The 26,809-nt window shown below is 35.2% G+C and overlaps 1 protein-coding gene across 4 annotated transcripts in view; it reads right to left on the reverse strand.

Annotated features, from left to right (window-relative positions):
* Positions 1 to 348: 348 nt before the first annotated feature.
* adamts17 (ADAM metallopeptidase with thrombospondin type 1 motif, 17) overlaps positions 349 to 26,809 on the reverse strand; it is a 131,482-nt gene continuing 105,021 nt past the window's right edge. For all 4 annotated transcript variants that reach the window (XM_058780662.1, XM_058780659.1, XM_058780661.1 and 1 more), the window contains 5 exons: positions 25,223 to 25,358; positions 21,194 to 21,398; positions 17,777 to 17,929; positions 7,652 to 7,829; positions 349 to 3,393 (listed from right to left, as the gene is read on the reverse strand). In XM_058780662.1, the coding sequence (XP_058636645.1) occupies positions 3,242 to 3,393; positions 7,652 to 7,829; positions 17,777 to 17,929; positions 21,194 to 21,398; positions 25,223 to 25,358 (824 nt within the window). In that variant the 3' untranslated portion in view covers positions 349 to 3,241. The remainder of the gene's footprint in view (positions 3,394 to 7,651; positions 7,830 to 17,776; positions 17,930 to 21,193; positions 21,399 to 25,222; positions 25,359 to 26,809) is intronic.

Genomic DNA, 26,809 nt, shown 5'->3' on the forward strand with positions numbered 1-26,809 from the left:
CAAAATGCAAACAACGGCTGAAGAACGAGCCGGAGAACTTCACAAGGTTGTGACGTGATCGTGATGCTGAGACCTTTGAGCAAAACATCATGTAGGAAACTCATATTGTTATCTACAGCATCATACAACATAAAACACACCAAAGTAGTTTTTCCATTTACTTTTTCAATAAAGAGTTTTAAACCATTACACAAGCCAGCTAGCTCATTAAATGAAACATTTGAAGCAAAATGAAAATCTGAAAATGACAAGATCTTAAATGTGTAATTGAATCAGAAATGTTAGTATAATGCAAAATACTGATTATAAGCAAAAGCTCATTTAACAGATGCACACACACACAAAATCCTCATAATACAGGATATACATTTATTATTATTATTATATTTTTTTTGTATGAACAGTCTGAAATGTTCAAATTAGCACCATCAAAAGTGGCAGTTTAAGTACCGATCACGTGTGCAACTACTGACATACAGTACTGGAATACAGAAGCGATATTCACTGTACCTGGAACATGAAGCTGTTTGCACCAAATAGTTCTGACAGAAGCAGGTAGATACAATATGTATTAAATAATCCTAACAAACATTAAAAAACACGTTTCATTTAAATACATACAAAAGTACAAGAACAAAACGTGGAGAAACTGCTGAATTTCACAGTAGTGAAATTTGTCTAGCACCTGTTGTGACCTTGTGCAACCTGGAAGATGGGAGCCAAGGTCTCGAACACACACACACACACACACACACACACACACACACACACGCTCTGTTCCAAAACCTAGTGAGCATTTGAAGGCATCGAAGGTGTGTGAAGGTCAATATGCACACTATGCATTTCACGCTTTACTGAAGTAGCATAAAATTCAATCAGCTGGCTTTGAAGTGCATGCCAATTTGGTCAGTAGTGAGGTTTCATGTCAGTTAGGATGCTCCCTATGTAGCTCAGTAGGCTTTGAAACAGTCTCTCATGCACACATATGCAGTGGCACCCCCGGCCAGGGGGCTTTTATGTAATACAAACCTAAAATTTCACATTTTCTCACCACATCCTGACTGTAATGTACCTTGCAAACTCCTATAAACTGTATTCAGATCTTAATTATGAAATTTGCAATGTTTGTGCTAAAATTCTGTCAAATGAAATTGCACAATGTGAGAACTACATTTAAATGAAGGCATTATTGTCTCATACCGATGAGAAATGAATCAGATATACAAGCACAAAGACTCAAGAGTAGCTCTTAGTGTGTTTGAGTGCATTAACTATGGCACTGCAGCACCATTAGACTAATAAATGATTCTGACATAAACGGCCTGCAACCTGGTTTCACTGCACCTTAAAGGAACAGCGCACCCTTATTTATCCTCATGTCCTTCAAAACCTGTATTACTTTGTTTATATTAAGGAATAAAAAAAGAAAAGCTTTGGAGAATGTTAATGCAACTTTTTTCTATAATGTGAAAAGCATTGTTAGTTAAGGGTATCAGGCTCCAAAAAAGCACCATAAAAGTGTCTTAACATTAGTTTATATCACACTATATTTCTAAGGAGATACCGCTGTGCAAAAGTCAACATTACTGAAAAATTCTAGTGTTCAAAAGAAAAGCATACTGGTTCAGAATGACATGAGGGTGAGTAAATAATGAGACATTTTTCATTTTGGGGTGAACTAATGATGCACCAGTCCTTTGACGATGCAGTGGAGATCATGTACCTTGCTCTGTTAAAATATATGAAACAACACAACACGTTTCTAAAACACAGAGAGTGTGGGAAATAATATAATCACGTGAGAAACCAAGGTGAGAAATTCGGTGTCCTCTCTGAGAGAGTCACTAATTAGCCTCAGTTTGACATAAAATACATAAACCTTAAAGAGAAAAACTATTCGAATGGGTCACCTATTATCAGCTTGGCTGTTCGACTGCATCGAGATGGCTCTTGATGAATTAAATAACACAAGCTACTTCAGCTCTTTTCCAAAACCTAGTGAGCTGCCTATGTAGGCAGTATTTTAAGGCTCTCGGTGTGAAAGCTGTTCAAAAACGTAGGCAGCATGATTACGCCGCCTTCTAAGATAACTTCTTTTTCTGAAGATGCAGCGAATAAGAACTTGACAACTACCATAAGGCACTGCATAATCTATTATTGTCTGCATGCATGCAATAATACATTATGTTATTATTCCATGCATGCAAAAACAGATTAAGCTATTATTGCACGCATGCAATAATAGATTATGCTAGATTATGCAATGCATTATGGTAGATCTTATTCTCTGATTATGCAATTACAGATTACTGAACCATGCATGCTGCTAGCGACAGCCAGATAATGGGTTCGATTTGCAGGGAATGCATGAACTGATTCAATGAACACCATGAATGCAATGTAAGTCGCTTTGGATAAAAGCATCTGTCAAATGCATAAATATAAATGCATTGCGACAAGCTCAGAAAACATCTAAATTGGTGGATGAAACAGAAAAGTTGATTATATACTGTATAAAATCCATTCAACACCTAAAAACATTTACAAAAATAGTTCAGTATAATAAAAGTACTACGTTATCCAATATTTGTGTGTTCCTACAGTATTGCATTGTTAGCTTAGCAACAAGCTGATTCTAAACTCTACTGAAATCAAGTATGATTGAAGGAATAAGGAAGTTCACTAGGTTTTGGTTACAGAGCCAATATAACAACACAGGTAATTATAATACTAAATATGAAATAAAAACAAGACAAAAGATTGATTCGTTACTATGGATCTGGAAAAAAACAACAAGCTGTCGTTACAAAGTCCATCGGTTATTGGCCAACCAGTGGCCTTAAGAAAGCAATTTTTGGTGACATGAGCTTTACCCACAGTGCAACAGGCAGGCCAGTATGCTGAAGAAGTCACTTCCAGGACCAAAGTGTGGATTACAGCAAAACATGACAAAACAAGAAACCTTCAAGTCCGTAAACAAGAAACAAACGTAATGCAAGTACGCAAACGCTTGGCTAACACACTGCAAGTACATACTCAGTGCAGGGGGTGATAAAGTTATGCATAGTTAGAAACGGTCACGTTTACGTACTTGCATAGAGTGAGTCTACTGGAAATATCTGTTCCACTGCTTTCATTTTTTCACGTAAGAACATTTTTAATAAGAATAAAAAACAATACTTTTGACAGTACGAATGGAGAAGGCAAAAATAGACCTCTATGTGTGGGAGTGCCGAGGTCATTAACTCTTAGGGGGCATTTTGTTGGTGTAAAAGTCTCTGCAGGTCTGGCAGCAGCGTTGGTACCAGCGCATGTCCTGGCACAGGTTCTTCTCTCGGATCACCCTGCAGTAAACCGCCCACTGGTCCCCCGTGCACTTGTACGTCAATGCAGCTGCCAGGAATGACAGAAGGACAGGACATGGCATTTCATAAATTCAATTATACGACACCATCCCTGACAACATGCATACATCAATCCAGACATGCAGGCTTAACTAGAAGATGCCATTTTTGCAACCGCCAGCAATGTTCAATGTTGCTGATGCACTAATACAAATTTTTCGAAGGTTATTATTAATTATTGGAGTGTATTTTACAAGAAAATGTTACTTTCTAATTATTTGTGAAATTTTCTAGCAATTTCTAGCAGTTTCAAAGTAAATCCTAGACATTCTGCAGATGATCATTGAGAGCGTATGTGAACCTTCACTTGTTTAGATGATTCTCATTTTATTTGTACACAATAAGAATGTGATGCTTTCCAGATGATGCTTACTTTAACAGATGTCTTGGCAATGAAATAATGCGTATGCGGTACAAATGCTTAAAGCAATGAAAGGCTTTGTTTTAAAACCTAATAAACCGTCTACTGTCTACATTTAAGACAACATCCAAACTGAAATGGAAACAGATTGATTTGGATCACTTGACATAGGCAGGATTAAATTAATTTCAAATAAAATGAGGAATCTATTCAATTCAATTCAATACACTTTATTGTCCCAGATGGGGAAATTTGTCTTGGACTCTTGTAATTCTGCCTGCGTGTGCCCTCATATGCAGTGCCCTCCAAAAGTATTGGAACAGTGAGGCCAATTACTTTATTTTTGCTGTAGACTGAAAACATTTGGGTTTGACATCAAAAGATGAATATGAGACGAGAGATCAGCATTTCAGCTTTTATTTCCAGGTATTCATATCTGGATCTGACACACAACTTAGAAGATATCACCTTTTGTTTGAACCCACCCATTTTTCATGTGAGCAGAAGTATTGGAACAGATTGACTTAAACTAGATTAAAGTGAATAAGACTTAATATTTAGTTGCAAATCCTTTGCTTTCAATAACTGCATCAAGTCTGTGACCCATTGACATCACCAAACTTTTGCATTCTTCGTTTGTGATGCTTTTCCAGGCTTTCACCACAGCCTCTTTCAGTTTTGGGGGGTTACTCCCATCTGTCTCTACTTTAGCAGGTAAAATGCATACTCTACAGGGTTTAAGTGTGGAGATTGACTTGGCCAGTCTAAAACCTTCCACTTCTTGCCCTGATGAACTCCTTTGTTGTTTTGACACTATGTTTTGGGTCATTATCTTGCTGCATGATGAAGGATCTCCCAATCAGTTTGGTTGCATCTTTCTGTAAATTGTCAGACAAAATATTTCTGAAGACTTCTGAGTTAATTTTGCTGCTGCCGTCATGTGTTACATCATTAATGAAGATTATTGAGCCTGTCCCAGAAGAAGCGATGAAAGCCCAAGCCATTACATTACCTGTGTAATGTGTACTATAATGTACACCTGTGTACACTGTGTTTCAGATGAGCTTGTGTGTTTGGGATCATGAGCAGATCCTGTCTTTCTCCAAACTTTAGCCTTTCCATCACTTTGGTCCATAAAACCTTGTCCCAGAATTTTGAGGCTCGTCTCCTATTCTTCTCGCTAATGAGTGGTTTGCATCTTCTGGTGTAGCCTCTGTACTTTTGTTCATGAAGTCTTCTGCGAACAGTAGATTGTGATATCTTCACTCCTGCCCACTGGAGGTTGTTGCTGATGTCACTAACAGTTGTTTTAGGGTCTTTCTTTACAGCTGTCACAATGTTTCTGTCGTCAACTGCTCATGTTTTCCTTGATCTTCCCGTTCGAGGTGTGTTACTTAGTACACCAGTGGTTTCTTTCTACCTCAGGAGATTCCAAATGGTTGTACTTGCTATTGCCAGTGTTTGTGCAATGGTTTGATTGATTTTTCATCTTCTCTCAGCTTCACAATTGCTCGTTTTTCACCCATAGACGCCTCTCTGGTTTTCATGTTGGTTACACGTCTAACTAACTATAAATGCAGTCTGCATGGATCTGAAACTGAGCGCAGACATTCAGTGCTATTTATTGTTTGAATAATCAATTAATAGGACACACCAGGGCAACAAAACACACCTATCAGTCACATGTTCCAATACTTTTGGTAACATGAAAAATGGGTGGGTTCAAACTAAAGTTGATATATTGTAAGTTGTGTATCAGATCCAGATGAAAATACCTGGAAATAAAAGCTGAGATGCTGATCTCTCATCTCATATTCATATTTTGATGTCAAACCCAAATGTTTTCAGTCTACAGCAAAAATAAAGGAATTGGCCTCACTGTTCCAATACTTTTGGAGGGCACTGTATATGTAAGGGATAATCAACGGCTAGCTGTGCATTAAACGATTTTAATGCACAGCGATTTTAACGCTGCGTGTCGGGTGGTTCTTCGCCTCCACGTCGTGCATTCAAATCATTTAATGCACAGCTAGCCGTTGCTCATCCCGTTTATGCCATGGTCATTTCCCAGCATTCACATATTAAAGCTGTTAATAATATTTGCGCTGCAATATTTGACCGGAACGATAAAAATGACGGTTATTTTCATCTGTATTACTATTCAACTCTAACTGTATGTTACTATGGTTACCAATGTTTATAGGAAGCGCATTAATATAGAACGTGATTAAACTGACCTGGAACTACCTGTGCAGTTCAACGAATTTAAATCAACACCTGCCAGCCAATCAGAATCCAGTATTCAGACAGACCATGGCATAAATATATATATATATATATATATATATATATATTAGGGCTGTCAATCAATTAAAACATTCAATCGCGATTAATCGCATGATTGCCATGAGTTAACTAGTGATTAATCGCAACTTAATTGCACATTTTTATTTTTTTCTAAATGTACCTTAAATGAATACTTTTCAAGTTTTTAATACTCTAATCAGCATGGGCATGGACAAATATGGATGCTTTATGCAAATGTATGTTTATTATAATTGAAACCATAGTCAACATAGAGCATGAAGACTAGACATGTTTCAAAGGTCATAGATGTTTTTCAAATAACTTGTTCATGTCTATTAGACACATGAAAAAAGAAATACCAGGTTCCCATTACTTCTCTTTCTTTGCACTGAGCAATTTACTGACACAAACCTGTTTACATTTTTTCACGACAGGGCAGCTCACTTCTTCTGAACATGCAAAATGTACATTTATTATTTATTATTAGATTTGTTTGCCTCTGTGTGCCCACATACTGTATTTTGTTGCAGCTAAATTCTCAGTAAAACTGTTTTCATTGATATATTTTACTGTTTCTGTTGTCAGACAACGGAATGAATATGAAATAGTGACTGAAACGTGACCCATTAAGACTAAGCTACATAACCAGCTCTCCCTTGTTAATCTGCACAAAAATCCTGATAATCGAGCCGTCATCTGATGAAATCAAATACCCATAATTGCAATAACTGTGCTGTGACTTCAGCTATACCTGCATGTAAAATTAGAGAAGCAAAATAATATCTGTGTTTAACTGAAAGCGCTGCTCCTCTCCGCCGCTCACTGAACAATGCAGACGCACAGAGAGAGAAAGAAAGGGGTGTGTGCACGTGCTGGGACAGCAAGACCTCGTGCTCGCGTGGCAGTACCAGCGAGTCTCAGAAACTAAATAAGGTTGGGGCAAACCCTAAAGATTTGTCGCTAGGTGCTTTTTTGAAGAGGGCAAAAAAAGTCGCTAAAGGGGTCTGCAATGTCGCTAAGTTGGCAACACTGTGCATCTCCATTTCTCCAACTACAGGCTAGGCCACGGGTCAAACAGAAAATGCGTGCTGCGTTAATCATGTGTTAATAAAATTAGTGCCGTTAAAATGAAATAGTGTTAACGCATTAACTTTGACAGCCCTAATATATACATATATATACATACATATATATATATATATATATATATATATATATATATATTTTTTTTTTTTTTTATTTCAGTTAATGTTCATTTTATTTCAAGTAAGGATTTTTTTTGTATGGTTTTAGTTTTAGTTATATTATTTTCATTTTAGTTATAATATTTTTAACACTAATATCCTGAAGTCTATATATCAAGCTCATCTTTAGCTCTAATTCAAGCAATATCCAGTAATATGACGTAACTTCAGTGATGCATCAAAAAAATTAAATGGAAATAGATGGTGTCATATTTCGGGTTGAAAACGAACATTCAGGGACATGCAATGAAGAACAAGACATGACTGTGTACATCAGGATTTGATTGGATCATAAAAAGTACAGACAATAGGACAGTAGACTGCTGAAGTCTTACCCAGTCTAGGGGAGGTGATGGTGTTCACATTGACTTTCACATTACACGTCCCAAGATGACACTGCCTGTACGCAGTGGGCTTCAGGACTGCTGGGCAGTCACTGCCATGGCGACCGGTCACTTTGTGCATGCATTGGACCACTCTGGACTGCAGGCCCCGCCCACAGGATGATGAGCACTGCAATGAACCAATGACGAGATCATAACAGATTAAAACATTTTCCACATTTTCATAACCTCCTCTGATAGACCTCATTTTACTCAGGAAATACAGCATCTGCTCAATATTTCAACAAAGCTCCTTTCTACTCTTACTCTACTTTGAAACTGTCATGTTTAGATGATAGATTTCAAATCAGGAATAAAATGATAGCAGTGGTATCATATCTATCACCTGCTCTGAGTTTGAGTCACTTTCACATCCAGCCATCATACCAAACTTGTAATGAGAAGCACTTATCAACATAAGAAGCTTTATGAAGTTGTTTTCCATCAAAATAAGTGATGCTTTTAGAGTTGAAATTTTAAATAAAAGTATTATTTCATATTATTATTTTATTTTATAGTGAAACGTCACAAAAGCAATATTTATTATTCTGTTGTTTAGTAATTTTTTATTTGCTAATAATAATAATAATAATAATAACATTATTATTATTATTATTGCAACTCACCTGAATTGTGCAGCCCTACAAACAGGCACAGCAAAACTGGATTTTTTATTTTATTTTTATTTTTTTCACAATTGAAAATTTTATCAGAAAAGTTGCAATTCATTGATCCTTAAGCTCAAATCATGGCAAAAAAAAAATTCATATTTTCAGGCTGGTCAAGCTAATGCACATGAACGTTTATAAAATAGCAAACAATTAGCAATTGGCTAATTTAACTGTAAAAACTGAACTATTAATGAGTGTTATGATTTGTTCCGTACATTATTACAAGAGTGGGTCATTTCCTCTGCTTACAATGTGACAAACCTCAAAAAAAAAAAAAAGTATTCTAATAATATAAAATTTTAAAAAAGTAACTAAATATGACAACAGCAACAGCTAAATAAACAAGCTTAAATGCAGCCATACAAATTTAAACAATAACTAAACAATGATCAAATGAAGGAAAATAAATAAGCATTTTTATACACAGAGTCGAAGGGCCAGCTGAGTCTCCGTCTTTGAACCGGCGCTAGTCTTTGTATTACAGACAGTGAACTTTCACGGTCCCCTAATGAGCAGCGCTGTCTCCGGGCAAAGCCGCAGTTTTCTCTTTTCTGTTCAGAAACAATAATGATTCATAAGCCTGGCCTACTTTACATTGTGATCTGCAAGAGCTCAACAACTCTCAAACGTCTTTGGCTTTCGCTTGACATTTCTGCTCATGAGGAGTTTATAATTACATTGTTTTCAAGCAAACCACATACTGTACAGTATATAAAGATTCAGACATTTTCAAAGGCCTTCACATTATCAATAAACTGCAACTGCATCCAAATTATGCATAGATTAAAGATTATATAAAGATTATAAAGAAATGTGCACATTACAAGACAACAAACTAAAGTTATGAAATAGTCAATAAACATAAAACTGTGACTGCACAAAATATGAATTGATGAAAGCATATTCAAATTGGCCAAAAGATGTCACATACAAACACATACGAGATTCTGAGTGAATCTGCTCACAGCAAACCGAGTATATTAGATTTCTAGAGGAAGACAACAGGAGGAAACGGTTCTTGAATAATGCAGCGTTCTGCTTCTTGTGAGACGAGCAGGAGTCATAATGTCAGCCAAGGAGCCGCCATCGTCACGCTCACGCAAGACCCAAAGGAAGCTTTATTTCTCCAATAACACTCCGGCAAAATTAAATTAGCGTATCTCTGTGACAATCTAATACATTTTAATAGACTTATAGTTTGACAGGGCAGGAACAAATTCAGTTATTTTATCACTGGCTGAGGAGAGCTGGGAGCAGACAGCATGATGAATTGATAAACACAAAATACGTTGACCTGATTATGACACAGATGAACAATAGTCCTCAGTACAATGTAGTCAAAATACAGTCTAGATCAGGGGACCAAATACATTCAGGATTATACACCAAGTGTTGCATTTTAACATACATATAACATGCTTATAGTTTCATAGTAATGCATTTATATAATGATATATACTTGTGTTCAAAAGTTTGAGGTCGGTGTGCGATTTTTAGATACAGTAAAAAGCGTAAAATTGTGAAATATTATTACAATTTCAAATAACTATTTTCAATTTGAATATATTTTAAAATGTAATTTATTCCTGTGATGCAAAGCTGAATTTTCAGCATCATTAAACCAGTTTTCAGTGCCACATGATCCTTCAGAAATCATTCTAATATGTTTATTTGCTACTCAAAACATTTCTTATGATTACCAATGCTGAAAACAGTTGTGCTGCTTCATATTTCTGTGAAAATCGTGACATATTTATTTTTCAGGATTCTTTGATAAATAGAAAGTTCAAAAGAACAGCATTTATTTGAAATAGAATCTTTTGTAACAATATAAATGTCTTTACTGTCACTTTTAAACAATTTTAAATAAAAGTCAATTTATTTCTATAAATAAAAATCTGTAACACTTTACAATAAGGTCTCTTTAGTTCATGTTAATAATTTTTTTTTTAATGTTAAGTTATATTAGCTCACGACCATTAGATAATTTAAACTGATACAACTTTTGATTTGAATCATGTATTATAAAGTGTTAAAATGAACACTAACTAAGAATAATAAACAAAATGTTCATTATTAACTTTAGTTGACTAATTTTAACAAATGGAACCTTATAGTAAAGTGTAACCAGCAAATCTTCCTGAGCCCAAACGTTTGAACAGTAATGTAATTTGCCATTTGGTTTAATTTCTTCTCAGAAATTAGTGTGAGATCAAACAGTAATTGTCGCAGACCCCCTGTTGAAGACCCCCGGGCTGGAGAAACGGAGCTGTCGGCTGCCATGACTGCAGACGAAACAAACAAAAATCGTTTTTTGCGAAGTGGCAAAAAGTGCATGAAAGCAATAGACTTCCCTGCCTCCGAGGAACCCAAACTCCTTTCAGCGGCGCACAGTACTTCACGTTTACAAGGGACGACGGGCTATTGAAAATGAAATTAGCGTGGCAGGTTAGCATTGATCTCAGCGCTGCCTGTCGCCAGAGTCTAGTAAATAACTGCAGTCAGGGAAAGTGTGAGTGGACTGATTTCACAACGACACCACATGTACTGTGAGTGAGAAGAGATGTCGCATGCTTCGGCCCAAAAACATCTGATCTGCTGATCAAAGGCGGCTCTGAATCACAGTCTATGACTCCCTCAAGAGAAGACCATGGCTGATTTGAGCTAATAAATATGACAAAGCTCTTTAACGTCCGTCGTGTGAAAGGAGAGCACCCTTACAGATGAAGAGCAATGCAGAAACTCCCGAGATCTTCAAAATTCAAAATTACTGTGGAAACTATTAAAATGATTTTGGAAATGCTGCATTACCACAACAGTAGCCTAGAACAATGACTAAATAGCTGCTTGGATTTTGGCAAAATTAAAGTGGGCTGTTGGTTAGTATTGATGGGATACTTTAGCCAAAAAAAAGGTCATAATTTATTCACTCTCATGTCGTTCCAAACCCGCATGACTCTGTGTTGTTGCTGTTAACTAAAACTATTAAAAATCAAACTAAAATAAAGCTAAAAAAAAAAATAGATTCACTTGAAAAACATTGTTATTGTTATTAATTTTGTTAACTAACACTAAATCAAACAATTAAAAATGGTTTCGTTAATTGAATTAAAAGAAGAAAGAATTTAAAACTGTAAAACGCGGAATGCAGCAGCAAGATGAATTTTTAATGAGTCGAAGAGAACACACGTCACACCTCTGTTTATCAATTTGCACTGGCTACCAATAGCTGCTTGCATAAAATTCAAGGCATTAATGTTTGCCTACAAAACCACCTCTGGCTCTGCACCCCTTCACCTAAATTCAGTACTTCAGACTTATGTGCCTCTCGAAGCTTGCGTTCTGCAAGTGAACAACGCTTTATTGTTCATCCCAAAGAGGCACAAAATCACTTTCACAGACTTTTTCATTAACTGTTCCCTCCTGGTGGAATGACCTGCCCGACTCAATCCGAGCAGCTGAATCCTCACCCATCTTCAAGAAACGACTAAAAACACTTTTTTTTGGGATAAAAGCATCTGCTAAATGACTAAATGTAAATGTAAAATTCATAAAAGTAAATAAATAAAAAGTCTGAGTTGAGGTAATAAAATTATTGAATCTGAAATAAATGTAATTAAATAAATAAAAATGACAAAAGCACATATAATTTTTAAAACTTAAATCAAAATTAAAATGAAAACTGTAAAAATATATTCAAATTATTTCAAAATATTAACAAATATTATAATATTATATAAATAATACTGAAATAACTTTTTTTTTGCAGACAACAAAAATGTTTTTGTTGTCCACACTGTACAAAATGTAAAAAACAATGTGACAAAAACTTTTTTTTTTTACAGAATACACAATGAAAAGGTCCAATGAATGTTGTTTTGTATTTTGTAGAAGAGAAATTCATACTGGATTGTAATGTCATTAGGCTGAGGAAATTATGTCTTTTTAATTCTAACCATAGACAATGGGCAAAAGTCATTTCAGAGGTTCTTACATTTAGATGAAAGATCATGAAAATATTTTTCCACCTTTGAAATAACATTTTCAGGATTTCATGTTCCCTGAATTCTATTATCTGGATGCCCATTAGTGGCTGACATGATGGAGACATAAAATGCACCGATATTAACACAAGTGAAGAGCACTCCAAACACAGACAGACCCTAGCCTGTTACAATCTCTCATCCCATTCACAAATAAAATATGTAATTGTGTCATTTTGTGCCAAAACAAACAATGTGTTCCACATAATTGAAAAGGGATGACATTCACGTCCTGGATAAGAGCACAGCAGCCAAAACACAGAAAAGAGCCTGATTCTCCTCAGCTAAATAGGCTATTTCTATTCAGCGGAGGCATTTCAGTCAAGCCATGTCAGTCATATGAATGGATGTTCATACTCATATGTTAGTTAATCAGTGTAAATCCACTGGCTGTAATATTCTGCCTGGGTTCATTACTGTAAAAAAATGCCAGGATGGATTTTACAAGATTTGTTACAATAAAATACTGTGTTCAGATTGAACTGTGAAATTAATTGTGAAATCAATGCACACTAGGTCAACAAATTACAATCATAACTAAATTAAAAGTGTGGAGTTTAAATAAGTTTAAAGTTTAAATAATCTAAGTCTCCATTATGGTAATGAGTTTAACATTTAGTTAGGAATTTGGCTCTTAACTAGTATTATTTAATATTTGTCTGTATAATAGTGTAAAAAGTGTAATGAATGAATTAAAAGAAGAAAGAATTTAATTAATTAATTAATTAATTCAAAATTCGCAATTTTGCCTTGACAACTAACTGCACTAATTGAAGTTAAAATAAATTAAAGCTAAACAGAAATAGAAGAGAGTCAAAATTACAAAAGCATATACGAAACTAAAATTAAAATGATATTTAAAATAAAAGCAAATTATATTAATTATAACTCAATATTAACAGTACTAAAATAACACCGGGTACTCTAAACATCTATATCTGTAAATATCTGTAATCTGTAAATAATATATGAAAGATTACTGTAATACAGACACAGATAGTTGCTTCCTGTTTACAGTGAGGTCACAGTTTATGGCAGACATGATAAACTGCAGAACTACTACAGTAAAAATGGCTGTGCAGTAGTATGCAGTTAATTCACACTGAATGCTTTCCCGTTTCTGATGTTTCTGCAGATCACTGAAATAAAAAGAAGCAGGTCTACAGAGGGAACATCTGCTCTTTGCATAAAAACATGACACATGCACAAATATCCGATGCTTTCTGCACCAACATCTCACTAATGGGAGAATCTATTTTCCTCTCATTTCTCCCCCCCTAATAATACGGCCGACTTCACAAACAAATGTCACAGAGGCTCATATAGTGAATACTGAGAGCTCGGACACGTGTAAAATCCAGCAGTAAACCACAACAGGCCATGCAATGATGTTACCGTATTTTTCTAGCCCTTGATAAAACACAAAAGACACATTTAATGCAAAACTAATCTCAGGCATGAAGTTGAGATCAGATCATCGCACCTTCACTAAAGATCAATGCCACCATGCGGTCCGACCACAGAAACACAATCCACAACCTTCAAACGTCTCGGTGAGCCTCCGTCTCAAACGACTTCAGCATCTGCGGCAGCTGAGGAGGAGCCACGGTAAGATGAAGCTCAGAGGGAAACCTCAAACCTACAACACATCCTGATGTTCCGATTAGTTGTGGAGTCTTGAAGGTCATCCATAAAGGTGCATGAAATACTACTACAAAAATGAGCACTGAGCATGCATCTCTGCAAAACTGAGATGAAACTTTAGTTGACACAAAATGGATGTTGCAACTGAATTTACTACCTTATTGTGGCGTATTTCCAAGTTTAATGGCTAAATGATGGCAGGACTTGATTTTATCCATCGGTGAAAAATGAGCATTACATACTGGATATAAAGGCAGAACTGAATGCCTCACATACACTACTATTCCACAGTTTCCACAAAAAATATGAATGTGTCATGTGACACTGAAGACTGGAGTAATGATGCTGAAAATTCAGCTTTGATCACACGAATAAATTACATTTTTTTAAAATAGGAATTCAAATAGGAAGCAGCTATTTTAAATTGTAATAATATTTTACAATATTACTGTTTTTACTGTATTTCTGATCAAATAAATGCAGCCTTGGTGAGCAGAAGAGACTTATTTAAAAATCTGACCTTCCCCAAACTTATGGTAGTGAACATCATAGACATGAAATGAGCATATCACAGGAAGAGGAAGTTATTATTTTTTGATTACAAGGTAAAAATTGCATATAAAAATAAATGCACAGATGAATCATCCACAATGAGATCTGTATGCATTAAGAAAATAAAGAGGGTCAATTTTGATTTAATGTTGACTTCTTTACCAGAAATATTTGTAGAAATGTGCCATTTATAAAGTGTCAGCTTCATTATACTATGATTTAAAGTTAGCTTCTTGTTTATTAATATTGCAGAATTAAGAATATTCTGTATATCAAGTTCTACTATATTACCTGTCATTGTGAATGATATTACTCTATATTTCTCCTTCACCCAAAGCCTCACAGAAATTTCCATGGAGATTTAGATTTTCATTTCCTATTCTCCAATAAACAACATAAATAAATGCTTGATAACCGATGATGTTGTCATTATGTCGTATCTTGCCAATCCTTTACTGAAAATGTACATGTCTGTGAGCCTCCAACTGGTCAAATCCTGAAAACGTCAAACAAAAGCAAAACACGTGCTGCCATTTCAGCTCGACCCGGATATTTTCTGCATATATGATTACAATATTTTTTGATAAAATGCATAGATTTGGTTCTGGATTCTACTTAGTCAAAACAGCATTCAAGCAATGATTAAAAAACACACCTGTGCACCCATAGAGACCAACTATTAACCTTAGTATGCAAGTCAGGAACTACATTTTGTAGTGTAAGCCATGTCATATCGGCTATCAATAACCCTGTACTTGGGATATCAACATCAACTAGAAGTTGACTTCCATCCTGTGCACCTGAGACTCTAAACCACGAGAAGCAGCACTATGGTAATAGCGTGTCCGCACTGAGGTTGCGAGAGCTCATTACTGAGCAACACAAAGCTCAGGAGAACGAGAGGAATAGACAGATGGTGCTTTACAGGCGTGATGCGACCCTGGGCAGCGGCGGTCAGCTCCACCGGGGTGGCAGCAAGGTAACCGGTGACAGCCCACATGCATCACATGCGACAGCGCAACAAACTCTGATTCAGCTGAAGATCTGCGGACGCGTGCAGAGCGCTCTCTCACTGGCCTAATGTTTGCCTGTCGGCTTTCATTTGACTCAGGATAGAGTCTGATGCTTCACAGCTATGCTGTACAGAGGAATATTACGGGTTCTGGACAAGCTAAGCTCAATCGACAGCATTTGTGGCTTAATGTTGATTACAAAAATAATTTCCATTCACTTCATTTAAAAAATAAAAAAATGCTAAATTTAAAGTTATAATGAGGGTCTTTTAAATGGAAGTGAATGGGGCCAGTTTGTGGAGGATTAGAATAGTGAAGCGATTATTTATATTTATATTTACAAAAAGGTTTTGGGGTTGGCTTCATTTATAACTTTACACAGAAATGGTTATTAAGTGATTTTTAATACTTAAACCATGTTAACATATATTGTTTTATGTCATGTAGCTGAACTATAAAACCTGTATTTACCTTAGTTGAATAATAACAGTTCTAGCGGTTAGCACATGCAAAGCATGCAATGACTGTGGCAACTTTAACATTTGAAAGGATACTATGGCAAAGTTATTGCTTTCCTTATTCAAACTGATTTTTTTTTTTCATGAATATATGGTTGACCTGAAGAATGAAAGCTATATCATACACTTGGAAAATTATGAGCTATATCACCGCTTATCAACACTAGGGGTGTGACAATACACTTAGCTCATGAGATGAGACAAAATACAGATACTTGGTTCACTAGAACGAGACAATATTTTAATACTATTTTTAAGAAATTTTCAATGACAAAATATTTGTCTTTTAATTACAAAAAGTAAAACAATGCAGTTGTATTTTGAAATGTTTTTACTAATCTAGGGCTGTAACTTATGATTATTTTGGTAATCAAGTAATCTACTGATTATTTTGACAATAGAGTAATCTGATATTTTTTTGTAACACAAATAGACCTAAGTGAAAACCAGGCTTTAGTATGACTATTTCTATATAAACTAATGATGAGGCAATAATAATTGGCTCAAATAAAATATCAAAACCAAGTAATTACATGGTTTTATTGAACAACACTGTTAAAATACATAATGTAATATGCCTATACATAATATGAACATAACCAACTTAAGTGCATAATGTATTATAACAAATACATGCAGAGGGCACCAACAGCCTGGTGACATTTCACTTTACCAGTGTGATTAAACGATGTTTTCAAAAATCCCGGTAAATTTGTTCTGGTAATCATATCATTCTTATGGAGATGACATAATTACTCTGAACTGTTTACAAAGCTCCGCTGCTTTTTACTATTATGCACGTGTCGTGTTTATGAGAGCAAAATATTCTGATTGGCTAGTTATGTTAGTTTGGTTGAGAGTGAAAGCTATGCTCCTCTCATACCATTGGTAGGCGAACTCATGGACTCAAAAGTCTTTTTAAATGTAGGATTATTTTTTTTCCGCAGCTAAACCCTGCACACCGGAGATCCGGCACAGTGCCGGAGAACTTTAAGCCCTGTAATATGCTAATTTGCTGCTCAAGAAACATTTATTATTATTATTGATGTTGAAAACAGTTGTGCTGCTTCATATTTTTGTGGAGACAGTGATACATTTTTTCAGGATTCTTTGATGAATAGAATTTTCAAAAGAACAGCATTTATTTGAAATACATTTTTTTTTAAACATTTTAAATGTCTTTACTGTCACTTTTGATCAATTTAATGTCCCTTTGCTACATAAAAGTATGAATTTATTTAAAAAAATCTTAGGGTGTATTCACACCAGGAAAGTCTGCTAGTTCACTTGCTTTGGTCCGGACCAAATACAATGATGATTTTAATTTTTTTTTGGTGCGGTTCGCTTTCACACTGCCCTTTTTGCAAGTGAACCAGAAACTGTAAACAAAACCACACGTGTGCTTAAGGTCATCCATTCATTGGTTCATCCATTCAACCGTACTAGAGTTCATTTGGAAGCAGAGACCACCTCTTCAGCTGGGTCTCGGTACGGTTGTTTGGTGCGCACCCGAGTGCGATTGCTGTATTCACACCTGCCCAAAAGATTCGATTCAATCAAACCAAACAAGACAGGTGTGAATACTGACCCCAAACTCACTTCTATATGCCAACTTCTGATTATTTGGTCACCCTACCTTGGACCATTCGCCGGTCTTCCACTCGTAACATTTGGAGTGATCCTCACACATCTCCACCTCTGCAGGACGAGACACAGGATCACAGAGACCCTGAGGATTGGTGCAGGTCACTGTCCTCTTCCTGCTGCCACGACCGCATTCAGAGGAACACTGGGACAGACAAAGACAACGAGATTTCAGAGGATAACACCAGAAAAATAAGTGAGCAATTGGGTGCAAAGAAAGATGGAGATAAATAAAGACATAAGCAAGAGTGCTGGTCATTAAAACTGGCTTCCTGTGGAGTCTCACTTCTCCGAAGACTAAATCCACTCTAATGAAGTGCTTACAACATCAACATCAAGATCTGAAATGAGACCCAGACACTTAAAAACAACCACAGTGCCCTCCATAGGCCAGGACAAACCCCACAGACACAAGTGCACATATCTTTTCTCACAGACCCTCACATGTCCAGCAGTACAGGATGTGTCTCATAAAAGCAACTATGTCTTTATAGAATACAGTTTTTATGACAAGTCATCATGTTATATGAATCAAGGCTTCTTGTACCAGAAAATGCTGTAATTTTTGTACATATTTTGACATATTTTTCACCCTCTGTTGCTGTACCATTAAAATGATAACAGATGCAAACATGGGCTTTAGTATGTAAATGTCATATCTTAAGAGGCCATTTACACAGAATGTGGTTTTGTATTCTATTTTGCTTCCATCGTTTTTTTCTAATTAAACCTGATGCTAAATGGATGTCTTTGACCACTGTGCTCATGTTAAAAGAAGTTCAGCTCTTAAAAAATCAATTTTAAAGGGGTCATAAGCTATTCGGACGGGACTAGTTTTCTAAACTACGTTTGAGTTTCAATTCTTATCACCTGACGTCTGCGATTTTCATGTACCAATTCGGACGGGACTAACATCTCCGTGTTTATTACAGAGGTGGGGGGGTTGTTTTGTACATCTGGGCATTTCAGAGATCACGCACTCTGTATGTGTGCATTGCGTATAGTCATTCGGATTGATTACCATTAGTATAACAGTTTTACTACAAATACCATGTTGAAGCTAAATGGATAGTATAGCAAAACCATGTTAATGTGTGGTTACTTTAGTTTTACTTTAGTTATTTATTTGTAGTAAACCCGTGTTTAATTTTCATAAAGGTGCATATGTAATTAAAACATTATGTAATTGAGTGCAGAAATGAACGAGAGTAATTTTACCTGACGCTCATATTACAATAGCCAGTCTGAATGGTTTACGTGATCTGGCTCTTGATTTTATTATTGTTTTTGATTTTTTTGTTTTCTTTTCCGGAAGGGGAAATATATCAAACATGCGCGCGGTAAGAGTGTCTACGGTAATTCACGTTGGCCAAAACACACAAGGAAACACATTGTGAAAAAAAATCACAGACATCGCATTCGGACGGCATTAGTTTTCAGTAGTAACAGTAGGTAATTTGCTCTGGAATTATTACAGAGGTTGTGTGAGAAAAAGACAGACATGGCAGATTCGGGCGGGATTAAAATCACCAAGTACGTCTGTGAAACACAAATTTCTCTAACGACCCCCTGTAAAACTAATGCCCATTTTCCACAAGTTGATATTATTCTTTAGGGTCTTAATGAAAAGTCTGTAAACTTCTCATTGGTAGTGTAAAAACACCTTTTTTACCCTGTCAAAAACAGCTCTTTTCAGAGCAAGCCGTATTGTGTCATTCTCCTTTAAATGTTAATGAGCTCTGTTGACCCCGCCCCTCTCTTCTGAGCCGCTCTCTGAGGGACTGTTTAGCCACATTCATCGTGAAACTTGCTAATTAGCACATTATTAGGAAAGGCGATTTGCAAAGATTCATTTAAAAAACCTTGTCCTCACTTCTTCTGGAGGTGAAGCAAAGGTTAATGAACTTTTGCACTTTTATGCATCTGGCAGATGCTCTTATCCAAAGTGACTTATAATGCATTCAAGATTTCTTGCTTTCCCTGGGAGTCAAATTCTTTACCTTGGCAGTGCTAACGCCATGCACTCCTGTTTGAATTATGCAAATTATACAAATTGTGAACAAATTTTTGCATTTTTCCATAAATGTAATGGAGCTTTATTTTGCGAATGTTAAGGGCCATTCACACAGAACATGCTCTTGCATTTCAGTATCTATGTAATTTTTTAATCATTGCACTAGGGCAGCAAAACCATTAATTGTGATTAATCGCATTCAAAATAAAAGTTTATGTTTATATACTATATGAGTGTGTACTGTGTATATTTATTATGTATACTGTATATAAATACACACACATACATGTATATATTAAGGAAAAATATGTTAGATTTATATATAAAATATATTTATATATAATATAAATTATATACAAGTATAAATATATATACATACAATTATATTTTTTAATATATACATATGTGTGTATTTATATATACATAATAAATATACACAGCACACACCCACATAGTATATAAACAAACTTTTGTTTTGAATGCAATGAATCACGATTAATCGTTTTGCAGCCCTACTAGATGGATGTATTCGACCATTGCACCATGTCGCACTGTATTTTCAGCATCTAATGGCACCAGTGCTGCATTTTTATTTGTATTTATTTCATTTATAATGCTGATTATCACAAAAACTATTTCAACTCACCTATCCTTTTCTTTAAAATAAACAAAAATTTGTTGCATAATATTGATAACCAGAAAAGAATTTAAATTTGTCCTTCCTTTTCTTAAAAAAAGGCAAAAATCAAGGTTACGGTGATAGTGAATCAGGCCAGTTTTTGGAGGATTTAAAAGAATTTAAAGAGGATTTAAAAGCAGAAATGTGAAGTTTATCATTTATAAACGTATTATTATTAGTATTGTTTGATTTTTAAAGCTGTTTAAATCCTAATTTTTAATGGCTTATGTTAACAGGCAAAGTTATAACTTATAACTTATATATAAAGTTTACACAAAAGGTTAGTAAGAGATTTTTCCACACTGAAATCATGTTAACACGTTGTTTATGTCTTGTGGCTGTACTATTGAGCAAGTTACAGTGAGGAAATTGCAATTTGGAGGGTTTAAACACAGAAATGTAAAGCTTATAATTTCATTAAAGCACCTACATTAATTCATCTGTGCGTTTTTAAGAAGTTAGTCAGGTTAAAGTTTGTCAAAAAAGTTATCTCGTCAATCAGATGAATGCTGGATAAGTATTTCGAGTGCATCGAGTGTCTTCTATCCAATTATCCTGTGCTACATTATGCTGTTTTTAAGCAAGAATGCTTAAAATATGTTGTCTAAACATTAGACCAAACTAATGTACAATGTACATACATACAAGAGCAAGAGCAAAATCTGCTGTCCATGATGTGGCATCTTTAAATAATTCCTTCTGACTTGAGCTCAAACCTTGGACCATTCGGAGGCCTCCCAGATGGTGAGGCAGAGGCGTCCCTCGCAGTGCTGTACGCTGGCTGGTTTGGAGCTCAGACAGTACAGGTCTCTGGTGGGGATGTACGTGCCATTTTGCAGCTGGTACACGCAGCCAACTTCCCTCTGCTGCAAGCCTTTCCCGCAGGTTACTGAACACTGTGCCCAATCACCTGTCACCCACCTGAGAGGAGCAGAAAACACAGAGATGACATTAATACAACTGTTTTGTCAGATTAAAGTCCTTGTCAATATTCAATGCTTAAACTGTAGTGAAGGAGATCTAAAATCTGAAAATGAACACGTATACACTGACAAAAGACCTTAAAGTCAACGTGTGAAAGCATTTGCAACCTTCTGTAATGTGATGAAAAATGCAGCCAACATCATGTTACAAGTCAGGAAACATAATAAAATATGGATGTTTTAATCATCCGTTTACAGTCTGACTGAAAATAGCAGATGATTATCTTTGTCACATAAGCGGTCATGAAATGCACTTGTGATTTCCGTGCAGAAAATCTCAACAGATGAAACGGAGAATAAAAATAGAGCCGTCTTTATTAACTGCTTAAACGACACAATGAAAGATGACAGAGAAGCATCTGGAAACCTACAGAAAGCTCTTCTGTCCCACACTCACATCTCACTCTTACAAGCACCAAAATCGATTTTGCAGTTATAGACAGAAATAGAGGTGTGCAATTACTTTTCTAAGTGATCGGACTTACATCTGGTGGACAGTGAAACGGGGTGAAAAAGTCCCTGAGAAGTACATTGATGGAGGCACTTGAGCCTTACCTACAGATCAGAATATACACTAGGAATTGGGCTTATTTGACTTGAGAACACCCTATAAACACCCAGAACAACCTAGTAGTGTTATTTTAGTGTTATTTATACACTAATTTAGTATTTATTGATGTTTTGAATGAACTTTTATTTTGATATTTTCAGTTTTCATTTTAATGTTTGTGCTTCTGTCATTTTCTATTAGTTTTCTTTATTTCTTTTTAGCTTTTATTTATTTATTTGTATTTTTATTACTCTTTGTACTTTTTTTTTCAGTTAGTTGACAAGGCAAAACTCCAAAACTTCAAATTTATCTTTATCTTTATTTTTCATTTTTATGTTTTAGTACTTTTAATGTATTACTTTTTATTTTATTTTTATATGTACTTTTACTTAATTTAAATTAGTTAGTTGACAAGCCAAAACTCCAAATATTCATTTACGTTTTTAAAATTTGTAGTTTGTCATCTAATATTAATATTTTATTTAATATTAACAATTTTTAATATTTTCAGTGTTAGTTAAAGGGGTCCTATTATGCTTTTCCACTTTTTGAATTTTAGTCAGTGTGTAGCGTGTATGTGTGAAGTGTGTATGTTTGGGCATAAAAAAATCTACAAAAGTTACAAATCTCAAAGTCCACTCCAAAGGGAGATATTTCGTTTTTAAAAAATCCCTTTTCAAGAACTACAACGAACGGCTCATTTGGACTACAGCGTTGTTTTCTGGGTGTTGTGATATCACAAAGAGGTCCATTAGAATATCATCAAAATAAATCCCGCCCACGGAAATTCGAATAGTTGGCGGGTGGAGAGAACGCTTGGTTCAGCACTACACGTTTCAGAATCAAAACCCGGTGCGGATGTTTTTATATCACTGTATTTCTGAAGGAAACCAACTGTCTTCAGAAAATTTTGGATGTAATTTTCATTGCATCTTGCATGTAATGTCCGATAAAGCAGCGTTTGTGAGTGGAGCTCTGCTTTGTGTACAGCGTTACCGGGGAAACCTCCCTCTCTACTCCAACAGCGCCTCCTGCTGGCAGAGAATGAATTTGCATATATATACCGCCACAAATAGAGTGTCTGGGAAACACTGGACTACGGTATAAATGAAATCAACTCTATAACAGTTTCACTGCAATTCATGTTATAATGTTAGAATTAAAGAACAATAAACATAATTCATATTACCATTGCACTTATCTGTACATAGTAAATGCAGTTATTTTTAAGCTGTTGTTGACATCCTATCTAAACCGTGATTTAGCCAAAACAAAATAAATAAATTAAAAAAAATAACTTTACCACTTTAATATGTCTTGCAATATCCATGCGTGCAAAGGTTCTGCGCGATCCTCTTGTTCAATATTCTTGGGGTCTGAATTGATATAGCAATATTGACGAACTGCTGTTTTGGCAAGGGGCGGGGCAGTACTGAAACGCCGTCTAAATTGTTGGCCAATCACAACGCACTGGGACAGCTAACCAATCACAACACATTTCGTTTTTCGGAAGGCGGGCCTTCATCAAACCCGGAACTAATTGAGCCGTTTGTGCCAGGCTGGGGAGAAAGGTATTGTAATAATGTAAATTATGTGAAAAATAATGCGATTTTCGAACCACCAAGCATGAGAGCATGTTCTAGTACACCCCCAAAACAAAATCAAGACTTTGTAAAAGAGCATAACAGGACCCCTACAGTAGTGAGTTCTGCACAAGCAAACAACCCTTCAAATTTTCTTTACAAGATCTAAAAAGCCAACTGACAATCTTATTTTTGTATTTTTAAATGATTTAAATACTAAATTAAGGACCATTTACACCTAGCCATAACGTTTTAAACCACACAACAACTTGACCTGCTAAGGGACTGCGGATGAAAATTTGACAATGCATTAAATAGAAACATTTATGCTAAAAATTGCACATGGTTCCTTTCCAAATAAATGAAATAAAAACCAGCACGTTGTTGTAAACACTTTTATAGTGATTTTTTTTTTCCAGCTAAAAAAAGAAAGCCAATCAGAATCCATCCTACTTTAAAGTGCCACATAATAACATACCTGAAAAACGAGCTTAGAATGAATATGTTATTCTCTATTGGCATGAACCTTAATATAGCTAGCATTATAATTATTGTTATTGGTGTGAACAGCCCTTTACTGTTAGAGCAAGAAAAAATGTGCAAATTAAGTTATAATTCTGTAAGCATGATATCTATCCCTTGTTCACTCAAGTGAACCAGCCTTTTCTGCTCTGAATTAACAACTTAATGTCAATATCTTATCTCTTCTAAAGCATGTAATGTGAGACATACCGCATCTTGAAAAGCTACAGATGAAGAAACAGTTTTTGGAATCAGAGCAATCTGATTTTATCACGCAGCATAAATCAAATTATACATATTGCACCTAAATTGTGAAACCACTACAAGCTAGCATGATAAAATAATGTGAATTATTGGTAAAAAAAATAAGCATACACAAAAAATGTGAAGACTTTAATAAACTGAGCAGAGAGAGAGAGAGTCAAATATCTATTCTTGGGTTTGGTTTAATGAGAGTAAGTAATCATAATTCTCATGATCCCATGTTCATGAATCAGTTCAGCAGAAACAGAGCTGAGTGCGTCTTGCAGAAGAACATTGTAGCCGGAGCTACTTCTCTCTGTTTATGTCTATGACGAATCACGCAGGCACTGAGCTACTCCGCAGCGGTACCTACTGTACCCGAACCGAATCTGAAATAGTCCGAATATAAACACTTATTATCGGTATACCATAGTGATACCATACCATACCATTAGTGTGTAGGTGTACCATAGTGATTCACGACAAGCCAAAAACACGGTTCATGGTGTACTTGCTTATTATATCAATTTTGTACATTTTGAACGCAAAAAAGTTACGGACTGCAGCTTTAAAAAGCTTTAGTTAATTGTGAAGGAGCATCTCTCTGATGCATGATCCTTGAGGAAGAACACACATCCATATTTGCTACGTTTTTTTTTAGAAGTCTTTTGTTCTGGATTTGTTGGGAACAATATCCACTATGAATCTGTTAAATCTACAAAGAGAGGAGTCCCAGACTCTGATCCCAAACCCATCTTGTTTGAAGTTGTTTGAGTTTTGTGCCAGCTGACGACATAAAAACACACAGCACACACAGACACAGGTAAAGCAGTCCGTTCTGAGAAGCTCTGGCGCTTCTGTTACCTGTATTGGCAGGGGTGGATGTTGCAGCGGCGGATCTGAGGCGCGGGTCTGTTCTCCACCTGACAGTGGCTGTCGTTGACTTGAGTCATGGTCTTGTTAACTATTCTCATGCACGAGACCACAGTCCTTCTCTCCCCTAAAACACAGCAAAACATTTTTATTGGCATACTATACTTTCATTAAATGTCACTCAAAGTTACAGTACAATGCGTGTCTTGCATATATTTACATAAATCAATTTGAATGCATATTTTTATGTGTGTTTTGTAAATGAAGGAAAACATACAGTATACAGTATGAGAGGCAATGTGTCATGCCATAATCGCAGTAAAATATCACTGTAACAACTTCTTGCTTTTAATAATTTTTAAAAAATAAAAACCTTTTTAATAACTCTCAGTGTATACTAGCTCATGTATCCACATACATTAATGCGGCATCCAATTATAGTTACTGTTATAGTTATTGCTCTTGGTGTGAACAGGCCTTCACAGCAAGTAAACAAATACAGAAATATTAAGCAACAAGTAAGATATCTGCCACAACTTAACACCAATAAATTATAAGAAAATAAATCATATTTAATAAGAGAAATTATATATTTTGTAAAAACTAGGATTAATAATTTAAAAAAGTTTAGAAATTTAATAAATAATGTTTAACATTTAAAAAAATCCTTCAATAAATAATACTTAATAATTACATTCACTGTAAACTAGCTGTAAAAATAATTTAAATATAATAAATACTTTAAATATTTCATAAATAATAACAGTTCAAAATGATAATAAAAATAATATGTAATAATAACAATTTATTATTAATATTTATAATAATAATAATTATCTGTAAACTACAAATTTGATCAAAAGTGACTTACATTGAAATTGAGCTCAAACTGAACTCATACTAAAATATGATCTATTTCCTGTATATATTATTTAGTATGCTGGGGAAAGTAACTTTTAAAAGTAATGCATTACAATATTGCGTTACACCATAAAAAGTAACTAATTGGATTACTTATTTGAAGAAATAACTCAAAATTAATGTGTAACTAGTGTTACTTGTAATGCGTTACCCCCAACACTGATTATTTATAACCATAGCTTTAAATAAACAATTTTTATTAGATTAGATCATTTTAAACATTAAATGAGTAATTGCATTTAAAAAATAATAAATACTATTCAATAATAAATCTAGCTATAAACCAGCTCATGTTTTAAACAGTAAATTTAAATGTCATAAGGAATGACATTATTAAAAAATGCATGGTTATATGATAATAATCATCTTTATGGCTGCTTTGAGCCGTCTGTATGAGTTTACTAACAATCCAGTGAGGATGTTAATGTTTGGATTGAGTCGTGGGCTTTGGCAAGCGCTGCAGTGACTCTGTGCTGGGAGTGTTTAACCACAAGAGGACAATCTGTGTTTTCTCTGGCACGTGTGAGCGTTTGCGCACGATCTGATGCTGATCCCCTCCCAACCAGCAATGTCCCGTTTCAGATAATTGCAGAACAAAACATTTCTAATTAGAGATAACAATACGAGGTTATTTCTAGTGGTCATCTATGGAGTTGG

Source organism: Onychostoma macrolepis, chromosome 07 (genome assembly GCF_012432095.1).
Source record: "Onychostoma macrolepis isolate SWU-2019 chromosome 07, ASM1243209v1, whole genome shotgun sequence".
NCBI lineage: Eukaryota > Metazoa > Chordata > Actinopteri > Cypriniformes > Cyprinidae > Onychostoma > Onychostoma macrolepis.